The sequence below is a fragment of the Notamacropus eugenii genome, chromosome 1 (assembly GCF_028372415.1).
Source record: "Notamacropus eugenii isolate mMacEug1 chromosome 1, mMacEug1.pri_v2, whole genome shotgun sequence".
In the NCBI taxonomy this organism is placed as follows: Eukaryota; Metazoa; Chordata; class Mammalia; order Diprotodontia; family Macropodidae; genus Notamacropus; species Notamacropus eugenii.
Window position 1 is genome coordinate 386,576,259 of NC_092872.1, and position 23,053 is coordinate 386,599,311.

At 39.5% G+C, this 23,053-nt stretch overlaps 1 protein-coding gene across 1 annotated transcript in view; it reads right to left on the minus strand.

Moving 5' to 3' along the window:
* The window catches only part of ADAM19 (ADAM metallopeptidase domain 19), a 136,274-nt gene extending 124,070 nt beyond the window's left edge, over positions 1-12,204 (minus strand). The window contains exons 1-2 of the mRNA XM_072630847.1: positions 11,976-12,204; positions 8,479-8,561 (exon numbers count right to left, since the gene is read on the minus strand). Coding sequence (XP_072486948.1) covers positions 8,479-8,561; positions 11,976-12,069 — 177 coding nt within the window. The 5' untranslated portion in view covers positions 12,070-12,204. The remainder of the gene's footprint in view (positions 1-8,478; positions 8,562-11,975) is intronic.
* Positions 12,205-23,053: the final 10,849 nt, after the last annotated feature.

Sequence of the window (23,053 nt, forward strand, 5' to 3'; positions counted from 1 at the left end):
GGGGAGTAGCGTATAACAAGTCTGGAAAGATAGGTGATGACTCACTTTATTCTTTTAAATAAATTTTATTGATATAAATTGATTGATATAATATTGATTCCCTCTTCTGGAGAGCCATCTCATATATCAAAGAATTTACTTTTGAAGGAATAAAAGGCTAAGGAAGAAAATCAGTAAAACTGATCAATACATGAAAAAAATCTGCCAATAATAGGCAATGTTCCATATTCATGAACTATCCCTCCACCTTTGCAAAGAAGAGTAGAGAAGTATCTTCTCATGTCTCTTCTTTGGGGGTCACGCTTGTTCTTTATAATTTTGCAACATTCATTTTATGATTTTGAAATTGTTCTTTTTTCCATTTACATTGTTGTGATCACTCTGTATAGTGTTTTCTGGGCTATGCTTACTTTTGAAGCACTTCAAAAGCTAAACAGACGGGCTTATATTTTATCCTGGAGACAACAGGAAGCCGCTAAGGTTTTTTGAGCAGAGGAGTGACATGATTGGAACAAGACTTAAGGAAAATCATTTTGGCAGCTGTGTGGAGAATGGAATAGAACAGGGAGAGACTTGAGGCAAAGACACTTAATCAGGAGGCTATCATAGTAGTTGATGACCTTGGTGGATACATAGATTTATGGATGGATGGATGGATCAATAGATAGATATGTTCTCATAAATATACAGATAGATATATTCTCATAAGAGTTTTGTAATTTGGAAGGTATGTATATGTAACAGTAATTATTGATACTCTCTTAGTCAAAAGAAATCCAAGATTTTTTCCAAGACTTTATCATTATTTTCTGAGATACCTTGAGAATGAATCTATCAATTCCCACAAAGGTACGCCACCTCCAACATGGACTTTCTCTGTATATATTTTGTCATCTACTCCTCCCAATTTTGTGCCATTTCTACTTTCCTCAGTGTTTTTTCTACTTCCTCATGTAGTGTATCTGGGATTCTAATGTTAAAATTCAAATATGGTAGCTGCACTTTTACTGATGCAAACTAGTTTCCATCTCCACTGCTCTATGAAAATCACTCTCTGTAAGATCACCAATGATCCCTTATTTCTAAGTCCAATGGTCTTTTTCTTAGTCTCTATCCTTCTTCATCTTCCTGAAGTGTTTGACACTGATATATACCCCTTCCCTCTGGGCACTCTCTCCTCCCTGAGTTTTTGTGACTCATCCTACGTCTTACTCTTCAGTCTCCTTTGCAGGATCCTCATCCAGGTTCCATGCCCTTTGTGTGGGTATACTCCAGGGCTTTGTCCTGGACCCTCTCTGCCCTCTATTTATAGTCTCTTTACTGGTGATCTCACTAGTACCACATGTTTAGATATCATTGCTATGTAGTGGATTTCCATATACATATTCATCTCTCTCCTGGACTCCAGTCCCCACATCTTCAACAGTCTGCCAGACTCATCCACCTGTATTTCCCAAACGCATCTCAAACTCAACATGCCCAAAGCAGAAGTAGTTCTCTTCCTAGCCAAGCCCACTACTGCTTTTGGTTTCTCTATTTCCATCAAGGCCCCCAACACTCTTCTAGTTACCCAGGTTTGCAACCTAGGAGTCCTCCCTGATTATTCCCTTTCAGTCTTGTAGCCAAGTCACCTTGGTTCTACCTCCTCAAAGCCTCTCACATCTGTCACCTTCTTGCCACTCACAGCCACAAACCACCTTAGTCCAGGACCTCTGTGCCTCTTGCTTGAACTACCTGCAATAGTTTCCTAAAAAATGCCTCTACCATCTCCAATTCATTCTCCACACAACTGATGAAATGTGTTATTTCTGAAATATAGTTGGAACCTGCCACTCTCTCCTCAAGCAGCTCTGAGAGCTTCCTCTTACCTCTAAGATAATTTTCAAATACCTCTGCTGAACATTTAAACCCCTTCACGATCTTGCCCTAGCATCTCTCTCCAGGATGATTACACATTACTTCACACACTCTTATGCTCTAGCCAAATCGGCTACTTGCTATATACAAAATTGTGTCTCCTAACTCAGTGCCTTTGTGCAGGCTGTTCCTGATGTACAGGAAGCTCACCCTCCTCACCTCCACCTCTTGGAATCTTAGTTTCCTAGGCCAGGTGTCATCTCCTTCAACTGACTGTCCCACTTTTTAATGCCCATTTTTAACATCTTTGATATTTAATTATCAGTGAACATTTGGTATTTGTATACATAGTACCTAGCAAGACACCTGACATATAATAAAGTTCAATAAATGCTTTATTTATTGTGAAAAGAGTTTGGTATACAAATCTTTATAGACTTTTTTTTTCCATTTTCTGTCTGTTTTGTAATTTTTTGTTACAATTTCATCCTTCACACCCTTGGGAAAATTTTGCTTAGTGGGTTCTCTAACCAAGCTTTCAGTAGACTCATTTTCCTCTCCACTACTTTATGTGGTAACCCAATTGATATTCTTGCCCTCCATAAGATTTTACAAACAAGTTTACGTTCTGAACCAGTATTTCAGTTGGCTGCCCATAGATTTTTATGGCTCCCAGGTTTAGAGCAAAAAGGGACCTCAGAAGTCAATCCTCTGATTTGACAGAAACTCTTTCCACTGTACTACATACACTGCATTCTCTTTCAGTTTGTTGAGGTGATGAAGTCTTTGCTGGCTGTAGCAGGGTCTGACTTCTTTTGTTCTTGTGATTTACAGCAGTAAAATTTCCTTAGGAAACTGTGATCATTTGTGTTCCTATTTGGGGGCACCATTAGCTTATTTAAACAAGTCCAACTGAAGTCACTACAGTTAGGAGACTTTCTTGTTTTTAATCTTTCTCCCAAAAAAGAGAGGTGTTGGTTTTGGTCTTTGCTCCAGCATGTTGGTGATCTGATTGTAAAGCAAGCAGTTGATTCAGAAATGCATTCCATATCAACAAGATAGTCATTTACTGTCTTTTAAAAATCAATCAGTTTTATTTTTATTTGTGTCTGTTACATTCAGCATATCTCAGAGGAAGTTAGTGCATGTAAATATAAGGCTTCAGGAAGACAGCTAGGTGGTTCAGAGGATAGAGTGGCAGGCCTAGAGTCAGAAAGACTCATCTTCCTGAGTTCAAATCTGACCTCAGATACTTACTAGCTGTGTGACCTTGGGCAAGTTATGTAACCCTATTTGCCTCAGTTTCCTTTTCTGTAAAATGAACTGGAGAAGGACATGGCAAACCACTCCAGCATCTTTGTAAGAAAACCCCGAGTGTGGAGCCAAGATAGCAAAGTAGAAAGATGCATATATTTTAGGGCTTCCCCCACAGTCCACAAAATACCTGTAAAAAATGACTCTCAACAAATTCTAGAGCAGCAGAAGCCGTAGAACAACAGAGTGAAAGAGGTTTCCAACCAAAGGTAACCTGGAAGGCCAACAGGAAAGGTCTATCTCAAGGGATGCTAAGCAGAGCTGAGCTCAGCCCTAGCCACATGGAATTGGGAGGAACAGGACCTGAACAGACCACCAGGGCAGAATTCCCAGCAGGGAGGATCCCAGATCCCTCAACTCACAAGCAAAAAAGAAAGCTCCAAAGGTCAGTGTGGGAAGGCTTTCCCAGCTGGGCAAGAGGGGAACAGGGTTCCCCCAGCACCAGCCCTAGGCAGCAGCAGCAGCAGTAGCAGCAGGCAAGAGGCTGTGGTGGCTGTGGAAGCAGCCTGGGTCCGCTGTCCAGGCAGCTCAGCTTAAAAGCCTCTGGAGGAATTGAGCAGCTGATCTGAACCTCAGCCTTCAGTGGCAGCCCTGCCCCAACTCAAAGTCCCTGGGGGAGTTGAATAGCTGATCTGAATCTCAACCTTGAGCACGGTACTAGGGAGAGGAGGAGCACTGGGACCCTCCTCTTGACAAAGGATTCAGAAGTCAAGTAACTGGCTGGGAAAATGACCAAAAAGAAAAAAAAATAAGACCATAAAAGGTTACTTTCTTGGTGAACAGGTGTCTCTTTCCATCCTTTCAGATGAGGAAGAATAAGGCATATTGTCAGAGGAAGTCAAGTCAAGGCCTCTGCCTCCAGTTCCTCCAAAATGAATATGAAATGGGCTCAGGTCATAGAAGAGCTTGAACAGCATGTCAGCAGCCTGCTAAAGGAGAACCAAAAATATGCTGAGGAAAATAATACCTTTAAAAAGAGGCTAACTCAATTGGAAAAAGAGGTCCAAAAAGCCAATCAGGAGAAGGAGGCTTTAAAAAGCAGAATTAGCCAAATGGAAAAGAAGGTTCCAAAGCTCACTGGACAAAATAGTTCTTTAAAAGAGAGACTGGAGTTCAGGGAAGTTAATGACTATGAGATAAACCAAGAAATTAAAAAACAAAAAAAAGTTGAAAAAACAGAAGATAATGTGAAACATCTCATTGGAAAAACAAATGACCTGGAAAATAGATCCAGGAGAGATAATTTAAAAATTATGGGACTACCTGAAAGTCATGATCAAAACAAGAGTCTAGACATTATCTTCCATGAAATGATCAAGGAAAACTGCCCTGATATTCTAGACCCAGAGGGCAAAATAAATATTGAAAGAATCCACCAATCACCTCCTGAAAGAGACCCAAAAAGAGAAACTCCTAGGAATATTGTGACCAAATTTCAGAGTTCTCAGGTCAAGGAGAAAATATTGCAAGCAACTAGAAAGAAACAATTCAAGTACTATGGAACTACTCAGTGACAGGATATCACAGTGTGATCATGGTAACACAGGATCTGGCAGCTTCTATGTTAAGGAATTGAAGGGCTTGCAACAGGATATTCCAGAAGACAAAAGAACTGGGATTAAAACCAAGAATCACCTACCCAGCAAAACTGGGTATAATACTTCAAGGGAATAAATGGTAGTTCAATGATATAGAGGACTTTCAAGCATTCATGAAGAAAAGACCAGAACTGAATAGAAAATTTGACTTTCAAACACAAGAATCAAGAGAAGCATGAAAAAGTAAAGAGGAAAGAAATCACAAGGGACTTTCTTAAGTTGAACTGTTTACATTCCTACATGGAAAGATAATATTTGTAACTCTTGAGACTTTTCTTAGCAGTTGGGTAGGTGGAGAGATTATACACACACACACACACACACACACACACACACACACACATAGACAGAGAGTACAGGGTGAATTGAATGAGAAGAGATGATACCCATAAAAAATAAATAAAACAAAAATTAAGGGGTGAGAGAGGAAAATACTGGGAGGAGAAAGGAAGAAATGGAATGGGGCAGGCTGTAACTCATAAAAGAGATAAGAAAAATCTTGTTCAATGGAGGAGAAAAGGGAGAAGGTGAGAGGGGAAAAGTGAAGCTTACTCTCTTCACATATGGCTTAAGGAGGGAATAACATGCTCACTAAATTTGGTACGAAAATCTATCTTACGCTACAGGAAAGTAGGGGAGGAAGGGACAAGTGGGGTGAGGGGGATGATAGAAGGGAGGGCAAATGGGAGAAGGGAGTAACTAGAAGTAAAAACTTTTGGGAAGGGAAAAGGTCAAATGAAAGAATAAAAAAGGGGGGGGACAGGGTAGGCTAGAGGGCAATACAATTAGTCTTACACAACATGACTATTATGGAAGTCTTTTGCAAAACGACACATATATAACCTGTATTGAATTGCTTGCCTTCTCAGTGGGGATGGGTAGGGAGGGAGGGAGAGAAGTTGGAATTCAAAGTCTTAGAAACAAATGTTGAGAATTATTATTGAATATAACTGGAAAATAAGAAACACAGGTAATGAGGTATAGAAATTTTTCTTTCCCTACAAAAATTTCGTGGAAATGAATGTTGAAATCTAAAAATAAATAAATAAATACAAACCAAAAAAAAAAGAAAAGAAAACCCCAAATGGGGCCACAAAGAGCCAGACGTAACTGAACAAGGACATGTGTTGTTGTTCAATGTAATCACAAGTCTCTGGTTTCTGACTCCTGAGACATATGTTCCAATATAATTTTCACCATCTACCCCTTAGGCTACCTTTGCATTGACATTAGCCTACCGGTGATGGGTCTCTCTATACTTAGGCAGATCCTGGGAAGCAGAGATGGTCTATTACTGGGATGTATATTCAAAGCCTTCTGACATGAAATTAACTGACCTTGCATCTTACTTGTATCATTTTTGAGAACTCAGGATCTGGATTTGAATCTGATACTAGTCATATGAACACGGTCACTGAACCTCTGTGAGTTTCAGTTTATTTATCTGTAAGACATAGGCAATATCTACAGGGAGATGACAGTAGTATAGTGAATAAAGCAAGATCTTTGGTATCAAAGGGTTCTTCTGACACATGATAGCTGTGTAACCATAGTCTCCTAACCTCTGAGGGCCCCAGGCTGATCTGCATTGTTGGGTACAGTTTCTATTCCAGAAGTTCCATATGTCACTAAGATCACAGGTCTAGATAACCACACACACACACATATACACATACACCTCAGGGGTTGTTGTATCCAGAAAACTCCAACAAAAAAACACAGATACGATCAGGGGATTTAGAATTGGATGGGATGTTCGATGTCATGTCTAAATCCCCCACTGAACACATGAGGAGACCAAAACTCAGAGAAGGAGAAGTGACTTACCCAGGATCATGTAGGAAGAAACAGAGCCAGGATTTGGACTCAAGGTGAGGTAAGGGATAGGAATGACTATTATATGGCAACTTCAAAATAATGAGTCAAAGTAAACTTTGACCCCAAAGTGGTAGAGGGAGGAAGATGGAGAATGAAACATGGTAGTGACAAGATGTCAGCACACAGATGCCTGGTCATTGAACTAGGTGAGAATCAGATCAAAGGATCATAGTTTTAAAGCTGGAAAGGGTTTTATAGGGCATCATCCAGGACAACTCCCTCATTTTATAGACAGGAAAGTTAAGTCAAATGCCCAGGATCCCACAGTTAGTAAGTATGTCTCTGAGGAAGGATTCTAACCCAGGCCTTCAGGGGACTTGTATTAACTGATGCAGAGTGAAGTGACCAGCATCAGGAGAACAATTTACACAATGGCAATACCACTGTGAAGTCAACCAACTGATCAACACAATGACCAATCACTCTACCATGGGACCAGTGGTGATGCATGATACATACCTCCTGACGAACAGGTGATAGACTCAAAATACTGAATGAGACATATATTTTTGCTCATGACCAATGTGAGAATTTTTTGGTTTTATTATGCATACTTATTACAAAAGTTTATTTTTCTTTTTTCATTTTCCTATGGGATGAAGGAAGAAAGAAAGGAGAAAGAAGGATGGAAGGAAGGAAAGAGTTTTTAAACATTTACAATGTGCCTAAGAGGGGAGAATGGGAGGGAGAGAAAAAATACCTGTTAACTAAAAATAAAAATAAAAAAACAATCAAATCTAGGTCTTCATTTAAGTCAAATTCTCTACCCATTACACCACATTGCCTCAGAAAGGGAAGTGAGGCAAATGCCTGACTAAGGGCAAGAGTAACAGTTCAAAGGTCTCCAAAGACAGAAAATTATGCCAGTGGAGCAAAGCCCAGAGAAAGCATCTGTGTACCCTAGGCAATACTCATGCATTGCTGTCCACAGAACATTAGTAACCCACGTCACCTGGTATTCCAAAATAGACAAATGCTAACATTTATTATTATTTCCTAGTATAAACTCTTCCTTGTACAAGTGAGAAAACTGAGTCCAACAAAGTTAAGGGATTCATCCCAAGTCACTCAGGTAGAAGCAGAGCTAGGATCTGAGCCCTGCTTTGAAGTCTTCATACCCAAGGCTGCAGATGATCTCAAAGATTATTCCAATTTCCCATTCTGACCTGAAGAACCTGAGGATCCTCCCAGGAGAGCATAAGCACAGCAAGCCCTTAGTGCCCCTCTCTTCCTATCTCTTCATATCAATGACTGCCATGTGGCTAAAATTCCCCCAAGTCCATCACTGCTCAGGGACTTGCTGGGCATTACTAAACAGCTGTTGTGCCTCTTTCCAAATCTGGCTTCATACCATGTACATAACGGAAAGAGTTCTATATTTGGAGTCAGAGAATTGGGTTCAAATCCCAGCTCTGGACAAGTCACTTAAACTTTTCTAGGCCTCAATTTTCTCATCTGTAAAATAAAGAGATTTGGCACCTGGATCTTATTAAACCCCTTAACCATAAAAAGAAAGCAATGCTTGAACAGCTGCCAATTCCGAGATGTTAGTAGGCAAAATCTGACAACGGAGGACGTTAGCATTCCTATGTGAGCTGAGAGGTGGTATCAACCCAGGAAAGAGAAAGTAGGATTGCTTAGAGAAGAACATTGTGGTAATGTGCTAATTTCTTCTGATTTCTGATTTGATAAGTAAAACCATGCCTTCAATTTGCATTCATCATTATCCAATTAACAGAGGCCATTCTATTAAAAAGAAAATGCATTAAGATACTAATTTCAATATATTCATACAATGCTGGCAACTCAAGTCAGGGCCTCTGAGTCTTACCTTCTCTCTCTCTGGGCTCTCTGATCTCCACTGAGGTATTATCAATTCATGCTGTGGCAAGGGATTTGCTTCACTTTCTCCTCCTGCAGAACAAAAGTTATAAACTTCAGTGAAAGGCTGGGCTTCCCCAACAGGTCAAGTCAGCATGCCACAATGGGAGGACCTGGGTTCGAATCCCAGCTCTGTCATTTACTACTTGTGACAGCCCAAGTTCTCTTCTAAGTCCAAATCTGTGATTCTGTGACAACCATGGCTAATCCTTGCATTTCATTTCTTGAAACCATTCCTGCCTTTTGCAGCAAATTATCCTTTATAAAAGAACATAAACTGTTGAGGAGCAGAAGATAAAGGAGATTTCACACCTGGTTTATCATGAACTAGACTTTAAAATCACAGGCAGGCCTTATAATAGTCATAGAAAATAAAGACAATGATGTGATTAGGGTAATGCTTCCACCTGTGTGGACAGTAGAGCTTCAAAGTATTTTGTGTAGCAACATCCACCCCTATAAGTCCAGGATGAAGGAAATGGTATGTTTTAAGCATCAGACTATCCTTCCAAATGGTTTAGAGCAGCACTTTCCCCTCATATGGGGTCACATAACTGAATGTGGGAGTCAAAAAAATTTGGCAACAGTAAGAGGTTTCTGAACACACAATGTCCAAAAACTCATTCAAAATCCAATGCCTAAAATGAATCGGAGGTGTTTCTGGCAGCACTCGCCTGTGTTGCATTGCATAACTTCGCTGCAGCCTTGGTTCTGAACACACAATATGTGCACTTTTCTCATGCCACCAGTCACAAAATGCCAACAAACGCTGGCAGGAACACCTCAGCTCAGATTCGAGATTATTGTGTGTTTTGAATTGCAGTGTTTTTGCTACACGTACAAAATTGTTAAATGAATTTTGGCTTGGGATTAGGACGGAATTTCCAAGAAATGGCCCTAAATATATTTCTGTCATTTTGTACTACATATTTATGCAAAGTGGTATTCTCAGACACAACTGTAAAAACAAAATATCAATTAACTCTGAAAAATGTTGAAGATGCTCTATGTCCTACACTATCAAATATTCCACTAAAATTTAATTCTTTATGTAAAAGTAAATAAGCATATCCATGTACTTAGTATGCAAATTTGCTTTCATCTTTAATAAATGGTAAAATTGTATGTGTACCAAAGAATTGCTTTAAAATAAATTTCTTTATGATTTATTATCAGTAAATGTTTGATTTGTATGCCTGTTTTATATTCCTATATACTTAGGGTTGTTTTTCCAGGGAATGGAGAAGGTGTTTAAGAAGCACTGCCTTAAGGTACTAATCTGAACTGAACAAGTACTTTCAGTTCTTACCAGACCCATCTCTTCAATTAAATTCAATTGAATCCTTGGGCCTATTTTGGCATTCTTTTCAGCTTGCTTAAATCCCTCCAGATCCAGTGTTCTGTTGCTATAGCAAGTAGGCCAAGATGAGGCATCAGAGTAGAACACTATGGGGGTAGGTGAAGGAGAGGGGCCCACACAAAATACCCATTCAAGGACCTGTTCTGTTTTTCACCTACCTGTGTGTGACCTTAGACAAGTCAGTAACCCTTTCTGCCTCAGTATGCTCATCTGTAAAATAAGGGGGATTGAAACAGATGACTTCTGAGGCTTCTTTTGGGGGCTGACTCTATGAAGTAAGCTTCTGTTAAGCATCTACTATACATAAAAGGACTGAGCTAAGTGTTAAGACAATAATGAAGCAGCCTGTGCCCTCAAGAAGCTTTACATTCTTTTACTGGAGGTGTTACCTTCTTACACACAAAAACTACCTTTCATTGTTCTATGAACCTGAGTCTTGCTGACTCATCAATTAAATTGTATGTTCCCAAAGAGTAGGGATTGTGCTTTGATTTCTACTTGACTTTACCTCACACAATTCCTATACTTTATCCAGACAGGAAATACATAGTGTATTGAATGGTACTGCTCATTATAAAGACATCCTCTTAAAGGGTTATGGATCCCAGACAGCCTCACTTAGTGGTCATTAAAGGAAGTAAAGGGGTTTTCCTTCTCTGTATTATAAATGCTCAGCACTCACAAGGCAGGGATAGTTTTCTACTCAATCAAATATTCCCCCAATCTCCACCCCCACTCCCACCTCCCCTACCCCCCCTTCATGATTTCCAGGAAGGCCACCCAAACTCTATGGGATGAGGAACATGATTCCATTCTCCCTAGAGCATCCCTCACCAAATAAATAAATAAATAACCCTGTTATCTCAGACATTCCAGGACACAAAAGTGTTTGTGTTGTGGGGAAGGATGACAGATAAGAGTAGGGAGTTGAGACAAAATTCAAAATGCAGAGGACCTATGTTTTTCAACTCTGTATTGGTCAGCTACTCTAGGGCATAACTCCTGCCTGGAATGCTCTGCTCAGTTTCCAGGACTGTGAGCACTCCATAAACATGAAAGGGATTAGACTGCTCCCTTCCAAAGCTTCTCTTGTGGACTTCCCAGGACAGTGCCAGCTTGACTCAGCTCAGATCAACTCAGCCCTCCCTTTAAGAGTGAGGTTCCTGCACCCAGCCCCTTCTCCAGCGAAAGGTTTGGAGCTTATCAATTATCTTAAGTCGGGAGGGGCTGTAATGAATGAGGGTAGCGAGTTACTTACTCACCCAGGACTACAGAACACAGAATGACAAGTCACTAAGGAAAGGACCTTAGTACACAGAATACCCGGACGAAAAGAATCTTAAAGCACAGAATGCCTTGTAGTGCTAGAAAAGATCTTGGAACGTTCAATAGCACAGTTTAAAAAACCCCAGAACCGTTAGAGCTATAAAAGAACCCTAGAACGTAGAATGACTGAGCTGAGAGCAACCTTAGACCACGATTATTTCAGGAACCGATAGAAGACTGGGCGTATCCAGGGAGATGTTAGTGGTTAAGAGTGGAGATAGCTCGTCCCCGAAGAGGTCTCGAGGGAAGTACAGTCTGCCAGAACTGCCTCAGTGCCCGCTGTGAGTCTAACACTGTGCGGGGCGCTGAGGATGCCCCCGGGACAAAGCTCGGGAAGAATCCAGGGTAAGCGAGGATATGGATGGTCTGGGCTGACAGTATCCTGAGCTCAGTACAGTCCCTCTGCAGGAGACGTACCCAACTGAACAAAGCCCAGCTGTACCCAGCCCGTAGCAGGGAATCAAGTAGAGGAGCCACCCGCACAGGACGAGCTCCGGCATCCTGAGAAAAGTTCCCAATCAGAAAGCAGAATGAAGGATGTTATTTTCCGTTCTTGCTCCAAGCCACCACCCACTCCCCCACACTTCTGCCCGCATTTCGGGTAATAAAGAGATTTCTCCAAGTTCCCTGCTAATCAGAGCTTCCAGCCCCTTCTTTCAAAGCCCCAGCCCCACTGCACGAACACACACACACACACACACACACACACACACACACACACACACACACACACACACACACACACACACACACACACTTACTTCTCCATCTCGGATCCTGAGCCGCCAGCAGCCCTAGGACAGGCAGTGAAAAGAAGAGAAAGCAAAGCCAGTCTCTCCCCGCGACCCCCAGCATGGCTTCTCCCAAGCCTTTACAAAGCCATATCCATTCTGACTGAGGCGCCTGCTTTTCCCCTCCTCCGCTGCTCCTAGCTAGCTCTCCGCCTTCCCCCTGCCGCTGCCTTTCTTTCACAGCTGTGATGCTCCACCCCCGATTGAATCGGACCGCTAACCAGTCAGGGATATTGTAGGGGAAATTGAGTGCTGGAAGGGAGGGACTGCAATGGACAGAGTCCAGGCAGGTGTGATTTAGGAAGGGAGGGATGGATAGACACCAAAAGGTGAAAGATGGGGCAATTAGATGAAGTCAGAACTAGTTAAGTGACCGGATGCAAAGAGTAGTTGATGACTACTTTCAGGGAAGTCTCTAGTGAAGTGCCGGAGAGATCCACCCTTAGTCCCTGGCTCTTAAACATTATATCGTTGACTTAGAGCATAGAAAGCACGTTTGTCAAATCGAAGATGGGGGGGGGGGGGAACCCTAACAATGGAGGATAGAATCAACAAGCTCCAAGATTTCAAATGGAATAAGGATGAAATTTAATAAGGATAAATATAGTTCTCCATTTGTGTTTGGATTTTTTTCAATCTATTTAAAAAACACAAGATTAGGGAGGGTTCACCGTTCGTGTAAAAATGATCTAGGTAGGAGTTTTTAGTGGAACGCAGGCTTAAAATAAGTCAGTCAATAGTGTGATATGGCAGCCTAACAAAAAGCTAACTGCTTCCCAGGGCCCTGTATGGGCTGTTGCTCTGCACGCAGACCTTGTGAGACGACATCCCAATGACCATGGCTAGAGGTGAGTGCCCCGTTTTGGAAAGACATTGACAAGCTAGAGAAAATCCAGAGGTTGGTAACCAGGATGGTGCCTTAAAGTTTGCAGAGCACTTTACAAACATTATTTTATTTGATCCTCAAAACAGCCCTGTGAGGTAAGTGTTATTAATATCCCTATTTTACAAATGAGGAAACTGAGGCACAAAGCAGCTAAGTGGTATGACAAGAGTCACATAACTAGTGAGTGTCTGAGGCCAAATTAGAAAAATCCTCCTGACACCCAAGCCCAACATTCTGTCTTTCCACTGTGCCACCTAACTAGAAAGATATAGAAATGGGTTCCAGGTCAATGGTGGTTTTAAAGTAAATGCTGGATAAACACTGTTGGGGATATTGTTGGAAGAATTTTTTGCTAGGTATGGCCTGAATTAAGCGGTTTCAAAAACTCCTCTCAGAGGGCAGCTAGGTAGTGCAGTAGATACAGTGTTGGGCCTGGAGTCAGAAAGAGTCATCTTCCTGAGTTCAAATCTAGCCTCAGACATTTATCAGCTATGTAACCCTGAGCAAGTCACTTAACCCTGTTTGCCTTAGTTTCCTCATCTTTGAAATGAGCTGGAGGAGGAAATGTCAAAACACTGCAGTATCCTTGCCAAGAAACCCCAAATGGGGTCACAAAAAGAGTAATATGACTAAAAAAGACTAAATAACTACAACTCCTTTCAATTTGGAGATCCTGTGATTTATTAAGCACTTGTTATATGAGATCAGAGTGTGATGAGGGCTAAAAAGCTTAGATTAACCTGCTTCCCACCCCACCCCCATGAATCCTCAGTCTAGAAAGAGGATGAAAACAAACAGGCAACCAGAATATGCTGTTTATGGTGGGGATCCCCAGCTCCGCTACTTGCTTTGTGACCCTGGGCAAATCACAATCTCCCTGGGCCTCTGTTTCTTCATCAGTATGTAAGAAGAGGAGATTTTGGCTTTACCATTCATCCTCACTCCCCAGCACCATGAATATAGCTATAGGATGCTCTCCTTTCAGCCAGAGTAGTGGCCACCTTTGGAGCATGAGGGACTCTGCAAAGTCATGTCTCTCTACAGAGTGAGTACCCATTGAGTGCAGACCCATGCACTGAGTACTGTGGGAATGATCAAAGGAGATAAAAGATGGGCCTTTGCTATGGAATCACAGAATGTCCAAGTTTTCTGATAAGAACACAGATTATAGAATTTTAGGACCTGGAGATAATATAATCCAACTTCTTCATTTTACAGATGAGCACGAGGTCCAGGAGTGGAATGACGTATCCACCAAGGCCACAGCAGAGCTCTGATTAGATCTCAGGCCACCTGACTCATTCAGCTTTATCTTCAAAATTAAACTTCAAATGAATAGGTTGGACTTGATGCTCTATAAAGTCCCTTCTTTTTTGACTCATTACCATTCTAGACTAATCTCATTTCTCCTATTCCCCTTCACACACCCTAGGTTCTGGTTTACTACTAGATGTTATCCAAAATTGACAAGCTATCTCTCACCTCTATGCATTCCTTCAGACCACTCCTCATGCCTGGAATACACTCCCTCTTTCTGCCTTTCACAGTAACTCATCCTTCAAGGCTCAGGTTAAGGACCACTTCTTCCATGAAGCTCTCCCTGATCCCTCCATATACTGTGTGCTTCACTCCCTTCTTTTCTGGTCATATACTATAGTCTAATTATACCCACTGTGTATCTTTTCCCTCCCCCCACACACACCTTTTAAGCTTCCTTTGGGGACTGTCTTTCCTGCTTAGATTATAAGATCCTTGAGGGCAAGGACTGTCTCTTTATTTGAAACCCTAGTGCTTAGTACAGTGCCTGGCATGCAGTAGACCCTTAATAAATGTTTATTAACTATTTTTCCATTATTGACTATATTTCCCTTCAGATTGGCTACAACTTTGATTCTTCTAAAATCATGACATACCATTATTTAAAACCAGATGACATCACCAGAATAATAATAGTCTTATAAAGATGGACTCTGGCATCAGCAAAATGTTTGCAATCACTGAAAGTGATCCTATTTAGTCTCAGAGCTGGACATGTTCCATGACATATGACCTTGGATGACTACATATGTTTCCTTGTTTTATAACTCCCTTGATGTAGAAACTCAGCAGATGTTTGAACAAATATATTCCATTGTGGCCATATCTGTTAAAGTCTTACATGATTTTAACATGTATATGGCAGAAACTTTTTTGGAGAAGAACCAAAAGCTTACACTTTATTTTGTGAAGTCAAATGATTTTTTAAAAAAATTCAACAAACTATAACTGCCGTAATGTCTTTTATTCTCTATATCTTTTAAGGAAGGTGTAGGATTGTGAATATGTGGTCTGCTATAGAAAACTGTCTGCAAGTGCCTGCTTCATCCTTTCTCATGCTTTCATTAAGGATGTCCTCAATACTTGCAGAAGCCATTCCCATAAAGGTTTTGTAGACACAGGAAATCAAACATGTGAATAGATAGTTGCTAACATCCCCTCATTCACTCTTTTCTGGGCAATGTTGCATTCTTTTTACTTTCCCTTCTTTTAGAATCTACTTTTCTTTGAAACACATTGAAAATTGATTTTTTTGTTTTTCAATTTTATTTATTTATTTATTTGTTTTCAACTTTCAACAATCTTTTCCATAAGTTTTAAATTTTCTCCCTCTCCCTTCTCACTCCCTCCCAAAGATGGCATGCAATCTTTTATGGGCTCTACACATACATTCTTATTAAACACATTTTCACATTAGTCATGTTGCATAGAAGAATTAATATGAAGGGCAGAAAGCATAAGTAGAACTAATCAAAACCAAACATAACAAAAGAGAAAACAGTCTGCTTCATTCTGTGTTCTGATTCCATAGCTCTTCCTTTGGATGTTGATAGGTTTTTGCATCATGAGTCTTTTGGAAATGTTTTAGGTCCTTGTCTTGCTGTGGAGGACTAAGCCTATCAAAAACAATCCTCTAACACTGTGACTGTTCCTGTGTATAAGGTTCTCCTGGTTCTGCTCACTTCATTCAGCATCAGTTCATATAAGTCCATCCAGGTATTTCTGAAGTCTGCCTGTTCTTCATTTCTTATAGCACAATAGTATTCCCTTCCATTCACATACCACAACTTGCTCAGCCATTCCCCAACTGATGGGCATTCCCTCAATTTCTAGTTCTTGGCCACCACAAAGAGAGGTGCTATAAATATTTTTGTACATGTAGGTCTTTTCTCCATTTTTCTGATTTCTTTGGGAAACAACCTTAGAAGAGATATTGCTGGGTCAAAGGATGTGCACATCTTTATAGCCCTTTGGACATAGTTTCAAATTGTTCTCCAGTATGGTGGAATCAGCTCACAGCTCCACCAACAATGAATTAATGTTGCAACTCTCACACGTCTTCTCCAACATTTATCATTTAAAACCATGTCACCACCAGCTTAGATTTCTTCTGTATGAAATTGATTAAATTTGGCTGTACTTCCCAACATCATCATGTTGAGTGAAATTGTCTCTTTCTCAAAGAGTTAATGGGGTACCAAAGTAGTGAAAGGAAAATATTGTGCTCCCACCATCGTCACCAATGAGAACAGATCATTTTAGTATCATATGCAGATATGTTGTATTTCATGAACATTTGGTGTCCTCCAAGTTTCAATAACAAAAGTTCTGGGATGATCTGGCCCAACTAAGTCTCATTCTAAGCTCTCAGCAATCTAGTTTTCCACTTGTCTGCTTTTCACTACTTTGTGAAATAATACTTTTCATAAACTGCCATTATTCTTCCCTAAAATATTTTTGAAATGAGTTTAAAATTCAGCCAATGTTGTTCTTGGTTGCCATGCCTCTGCTTGCCAAGAACAGAAATATTAGCCTGAAGAGATACTTTCTGTAGTCTTTCAACCTTTTGGAGACAAGTGTGTTGCATTATTTAACTTCTTTAAGAGATGGTGACAGAGTCAGTATCTTTGCTTTTATCTTTTCCCATTCTTCTAAGTTGATCACTTGTTTAAGCAAGTTGTAATGGAGCAACTATAATCATGTTCAGCAGGACTGATGAGGGGAACCCCTGATTTGTTAGGCAGATCTCATGGATCTGGAAACATGAAGTGACTTCTTAATTAGGGACATACATCTTGCTGGGATAACTGCTAAAGTCCTGATTGGTCCCCAGTGACTAGGGAAAAATTGAAAATGATTGACTATGTGTTGCACAACCTTGCTGTATAATGGATATTGTACTTCTTGCCTTTTCAGTGCATGGGGGAGGGGCAGAAGGGAGGAAGAGATTTTGGAATTGAAAATGAAAAAAATTTTTTAAGTTAAAAAAAGAGAAAATTATTGATGACAGTGTCAGAGGGGATTTACTTTTGTTAGAAGAATCTCCCTTCTCTGTGGTCTATCATAGTTGGGCAAATGTCTTCCCCTTATTTCTAAGCATTTTGTATAATGCTTTTTCCTGAATTTCCAGCAATATTTGACAAAGACAGCTTACTGCACAAACACGCAAAAGCAGGAACATGCACTTTGGCTAAGTGGGTCTAAAATCGGACCTCAAGTCCCTAGATGACATCTTATGCCTTTCTGTTTCATTCCTTGAGCACAAGTTAGCCACTAGCAATCCTGAGAAATGAAAATCTCTAGCTTTGGTGGTTACCTCATGAGTTCAAGAATTCTTATGTTGGGTGCTGGCTGCCCAACAGAAGACTTCCTTACCAGCACACTTCCTGGAGGAGAAGATGATCACTGTTGAGGTAATCTTGTAGTTTAAGACCTAAATAAAGACATACATGTGGATCCTTTTGGCTGGTCAGGAAATCTTTACCTTATGAGTTACTCTGACAATACAGGTCTAAGATGAATGAGAAATATCTGTTCAATGTCCCACAATGTTGTCTCTACTTTCTGGGGGAATCTTAATGAATATGTGACTATTCCAAATGTTTTATACATTTTTAATGAACAACTGTGAATTTTGTGTTCTGTCATTTTTTCAATTAATAAAAAACTATTCTATCTATCCACCTCTCCCCCATTGAAAAGAAAGAAGAAAAACAAAATCCTTACAACAAATACAAAGAAAATTCTTAAATTATTACTATAGTAACTACTCTTTTCCTATCTGCTAACATGTAACATTGTATAAATTAATTTATAGGTTTAAGTGTCATTCCAATCAAACTATTGAAAAATTATTTTAGAAAAGTAAAAATGACAAAATTCATTTGAAGAAAGTCAATAAAAAAGACAGAATGAAGAGAGCTTAATGTACTAGTTCTCAAACTTTACAAAAGACAGTAATCATCAAAATGATCTGTTAGTTAAAAAAATAGAAAAATTGATTAGTGGAACAAATTAGGTAAGCAAGACCCAAATGCAATCAAACATAGCCTGGTGTTCAGCAATCCCAGGGATATGCCAAATTCTGGGGTAATAACTCATTCTGTGACAAAACCTGTCAGAAAGCAGTCTGAAAGAAATTAAATTTAGACTAATATTTCATACTATAAAATATAATAAGCTCCAAATGATTACATAAACTAAATTTCAAAAGATCATATCATAAACAAATGAAAAGAGGAGATGCCTTTCACAGCTATGTATAGGAGAAAAATTCTGAACCAAGCAACCAAAAATAGAGATTATCATAAAAGATAAAAGGTTAATTTCAATTACATAAAATTGAAAAGATTTTACACAAGCAAAATCAATGCAGTTAACTTTAGAAGAAAATAGTTGAGAAAAAAATCTTTATAGCAAACTTCTCTGATAAAGATCTGATACTTAAGATGTTTAGTGAAATGAAACAAATATATAAGATCAAAAGCCATTAAACAAAGGACAAATGATTAAAAAATATGAATGTGTATGTGTGTTCGTCCTTCATTGCCAAAGAAGAACATGCCATCAGAGAAATTATGACATGACTTGCACTTGACTTTGTTTTGAGTGAGGGAGGGCTGTGCAGGTCACCAACCTCACTTCTCCTCCACAACCATCTGAATCCAGTGACCAGATATTCATCAGGATGACTGGAGATGACCCAGGATGAGGCAATTGGGGTTAAGTGACTTGCCCAAGGTCACACAGCTAGTGAGTGTCAAGTGTCTGAGGTGAGATTTGAACTCAGGTCCTCCTGACTCCTGCACTGGTGCTCTATCCACTGCACCACCTTGCACCCAACAACCATCAGTAAGCATTATTTAGAATGGAGATAAACTAGAAGTCTTCCCAGTAAGATCATGTGTGAAATAAGGGTGCCCACCATCACCAATATTATTCAATATAGTATTGCAAATCCTAGCAATAGCAAAAAGAAACGAAAGAGAAAGAGAAGGATTCTGAATTGGCAATGAGGTAATCAAAATATCTCTTTTTGCAGATGATATGACGATATGCTTGGAAAATCCCAAAGACTACAAAAGTCTGAAATAATAATTGTAACAAAGTAGCAGGATATAAAGTAAATCCACATAAATCACTGGCATTCCTATACGTCGTAGTTTTCAAAGGAAGAAATGTAAGCTATCACCAAGTATATGAAAAAATGTTCAAAATCATTAATAAGAGAACTACAAATTAAAACAACTCTCAGGTTTCAAGTCACATCCATGAGATTGGAAAAACAAAAGAAGAAAATAGCAATTGCTAGAAGGATTACAGAAGAAAAGGTACATCACTAAATTGTGGATGGAAATTTGAGTTGTGAAAAGCAATCAAAAGTCACTAAAACTGTGCATACTCTAACAATGTCCTAGCAATACTGCTGCTAGGCATATACCCTGAGGAGGTTAAAAACAGAAGAAAAGGACTCATATGTGTACAAAAATATGACAGCTTTTTGTTGTAGCACAGAACTGAAAACAAAGGGCCCATTATTGGACAACGGCTGATATCATTATGATATATATGAATATGAATATGAATATGAATATAATTGAATATTATTGTACCATAAGAAATTAGACACTGAGAAATAAAAAGATTCTAAAAAACCTGAGACTTTTGTGAACTGATATGAAGTGAGGTGCTCAGGACCAGGAGAAATTACAGATACCACAATAATGTCAAGGAAAACAACCCTGAAAGTTTTTAAAACACTAACCAATAAAGCAGCTCATCACAGTTTCAAAAGACTGACAATGAAGGTGATAAAGTCAAGATGTAGAGATAGACATATATTTACAGACATGGCCAGTGAGGGGTTTTATTTTGTTTTATTATACTTCTTGACTGCAAAGGAGAGCTTCTAGTAGGGGTGAGGAAGGAGTTGGTGAGAAGTAACAATTATGCCAAAAAGAAAGGAAAAGAAAGGAGCATCAATGAAATATAAAAATACCAAGAGGGCAGTTTTGTTACTATTGTATTAGATACAATACATAAAATCTACATTGCAGAAGTTCAGAGTTCTGTATTTAATCCTTTTTTCTGTTCTTTATACACTGAGATGTTCATGTTTGAGTTTTTAATAAAAAATAATGTTTTTTAAAAAGATATTAAAAGTTTCATTTTTTATGTTGTATGTTGATTTGTCACTTCCAACACCTTCAAACCCTCTTAAGCAAAGTATTCATGACATATAGACATGAGATTTCTAAGTAGTCTACAATCATTTTATTTCTTGATCTTAAACTGTCCAACATAGTTTGTACATATTCCCCTGTGCCATCCTATACAATGAATCCACCAAGTACCAAGGTATATGTTGATTTGGTGGGGAAGATTCTTCATAAAACTTTTCTACTTATTCATCCTTTCCATCCAAAAGTTGTGAGCAATTATATTTTCATATGCCCTCTGGTGCACTGCACCCTCTGAACTTGGGGAAGAACTCAGATTCTGGCGTGGCCCTTTGGCTGACATCACAAGCCAGGAAGGGGAGTCAATCCGTGTTTTCTCTCATTTGACCCAGAAAAGTATTTTTAACAATGTTGAAAAGGATAATGATGTCAAAGTGTCTAGAAGGATCCGAGGCCAGGGCTGAGCATCCTGCAGCTGCTTCCCCTTCAAACTACCAACCTTTTTTCACTCTCTCCTCCCCCAAGCATTTTTCCTGCCCTTGTCAAGCTATTGCCATTTAAGTTTTAGTTTAGGGATGGAATGGACTGGGAAAGAGAGAAGCAAGGGGAAGATTGGAAGATACGCCTTTCAATATCAGAGGTTTTTTTTCCACACTTTTGGGCCCCCAAAGCAGTTCATTCAGAATTCCTAAGTAAATTCTTCATTGCTATCACTAGTTTCAGTATGTATCTTAAGGAAAAAATTACAAAGACTGAGATCATCAATTGAATGCTAATTAATTCTACATTTGTTGTCAGGCCTTCAAGGAACTTACCATTCAATAGATGTAACAGAAATAAACACAAAGAAGCCTGATTCTAAGTAGTAGGATATAAGGGCAAAGATGTTCAAATGACTAAAGGAAAATTCAAGGAGGAAGAAATCACTTTTACACAGGGGATATGCAAGGCTTCTTGAATGAAGTAATATATTAGATGGGCCTTGAAGGCAGAAAGGATTTCAGCAGCAGAAGAGGGAAATGACCTGTACAAATGCACAGAGGTATGAGAGAGTGAAATAGAGGAACAGCTAGTGTTTTAACCATTCTAGTTTGTCTGAAAGATAAATTTCTTTTCTTTCCTTATTTTTCACACTATTATAGCCACCTCCATCATTCTAAGCCTGTCCTTTCTGGCCCACTACCCTCATACTACACAAATCATTGCTTTCCCAGCCTGTATCTCTCTGCCACAGAAGTGAGTATGAGTTCACACACACGATCACAACATGGTCTCAACCACCATTCCTTAAATAAACCTGTGCTGCAACTCAAGATGACAATTAGTTCATTTGAAAAGCTAATACTAATTTCTGATATTTGTTAATGTACTAATAATGACAGTCTAGTGTGGTAGAAAAAGCAGTGGACCTGGTTGCTAATCTCCATTACTTCCCAGACAGATCTCGTTGGGCTGTTATTTCATTATACTGATATTAGCCAAAGTTTCTTCAAGCATAAAATGAGGGAAACTAATATTTGCATTAACTCCCTCGCAGAGTTGTCCTGTAATACTTCATGGGATGTACTGTAATGCATTATAAGATATAGCAAATTAATAGGAGCCACTATGATTGTTAGAAGGATGCCTCCTCCTCCACTTTCTATCCCTCTTTCTCTCCTCCTTTCCTTCATTCTCCTCCTCCTTCAGCTCTTCACCTATAAACAATGGACACCAAGCACGGAATAGGTCTACTATCTTCTGATGGAACACCACATCCTTCTTAGGAGATGTAGAGTCTTGCCTAAAATAACACAATTTTAGAAAGAGTTAGAAGATAAAGTGGGAGAGGTGTGGGGGCAGAGGGCAGGAATATTAGGATTGACCAGGTGAGTAGAGCCAGAAAAGAAGGGTAGGCCTGTGCACCCTACATAGAACACTCAATCAACATCTTGTCCCTAGTTCCAGTCCCTATCTACTTGGCTTTGTCTGGTTTTGTTTGCCCACAGGACAATGGCAATTTTAACAGATATCATCTCCATTGTATGGAGATTAGGCATCTAGGTGTTTTCTTTGAAAACTCAGAAGTGTCATTCAGCACAAAGAATGTAATATTTGCAAAGGATTATCCTTTTTTGTTTTTTAAGTGATCTGGGTTTTACACCAGAAACAGCAAAGGTCACAGACACTGAGAGATAAACAGCAGCTACTGTAGATACCTTGAAAGTGAATTGAAGGGTCTCAGGAGACCAATTAAATTCATCATTTCCTCTCCAAAGTCTTCAAAAGCTTATCGATTTCTATCTGCTCTGTCCTTTCCCTGTAAACCAAAGTTCTCCAGAGAGAAAAGCCGAGGGGGAAAATACTTAAAAAGGAATGATTTGCCAAAAGATTAGAAATACAAAATGGGTTTCAGCAAGTGCCTGCTTTTGAATGTTCATACATCAGCACAATGCAGAATTAACATCCCATTTGGAGAAAACCTTTATCAGAGCAGAAGTCATGATTTTCTGTCTCACAAAAGGATAGAGAGTGGACTGAGATGATCATTAAAAGTCTTTTGCATCGAAACCCACCAATATTTGAATAGTTACAGATGATTATAGGAAAGTATTGGAGCCTCTCCTCTGTGTCCTAGACGATATGAGCGATCCAAATGTGAATAGGAGTGTCTGTTGTCTTGGAGT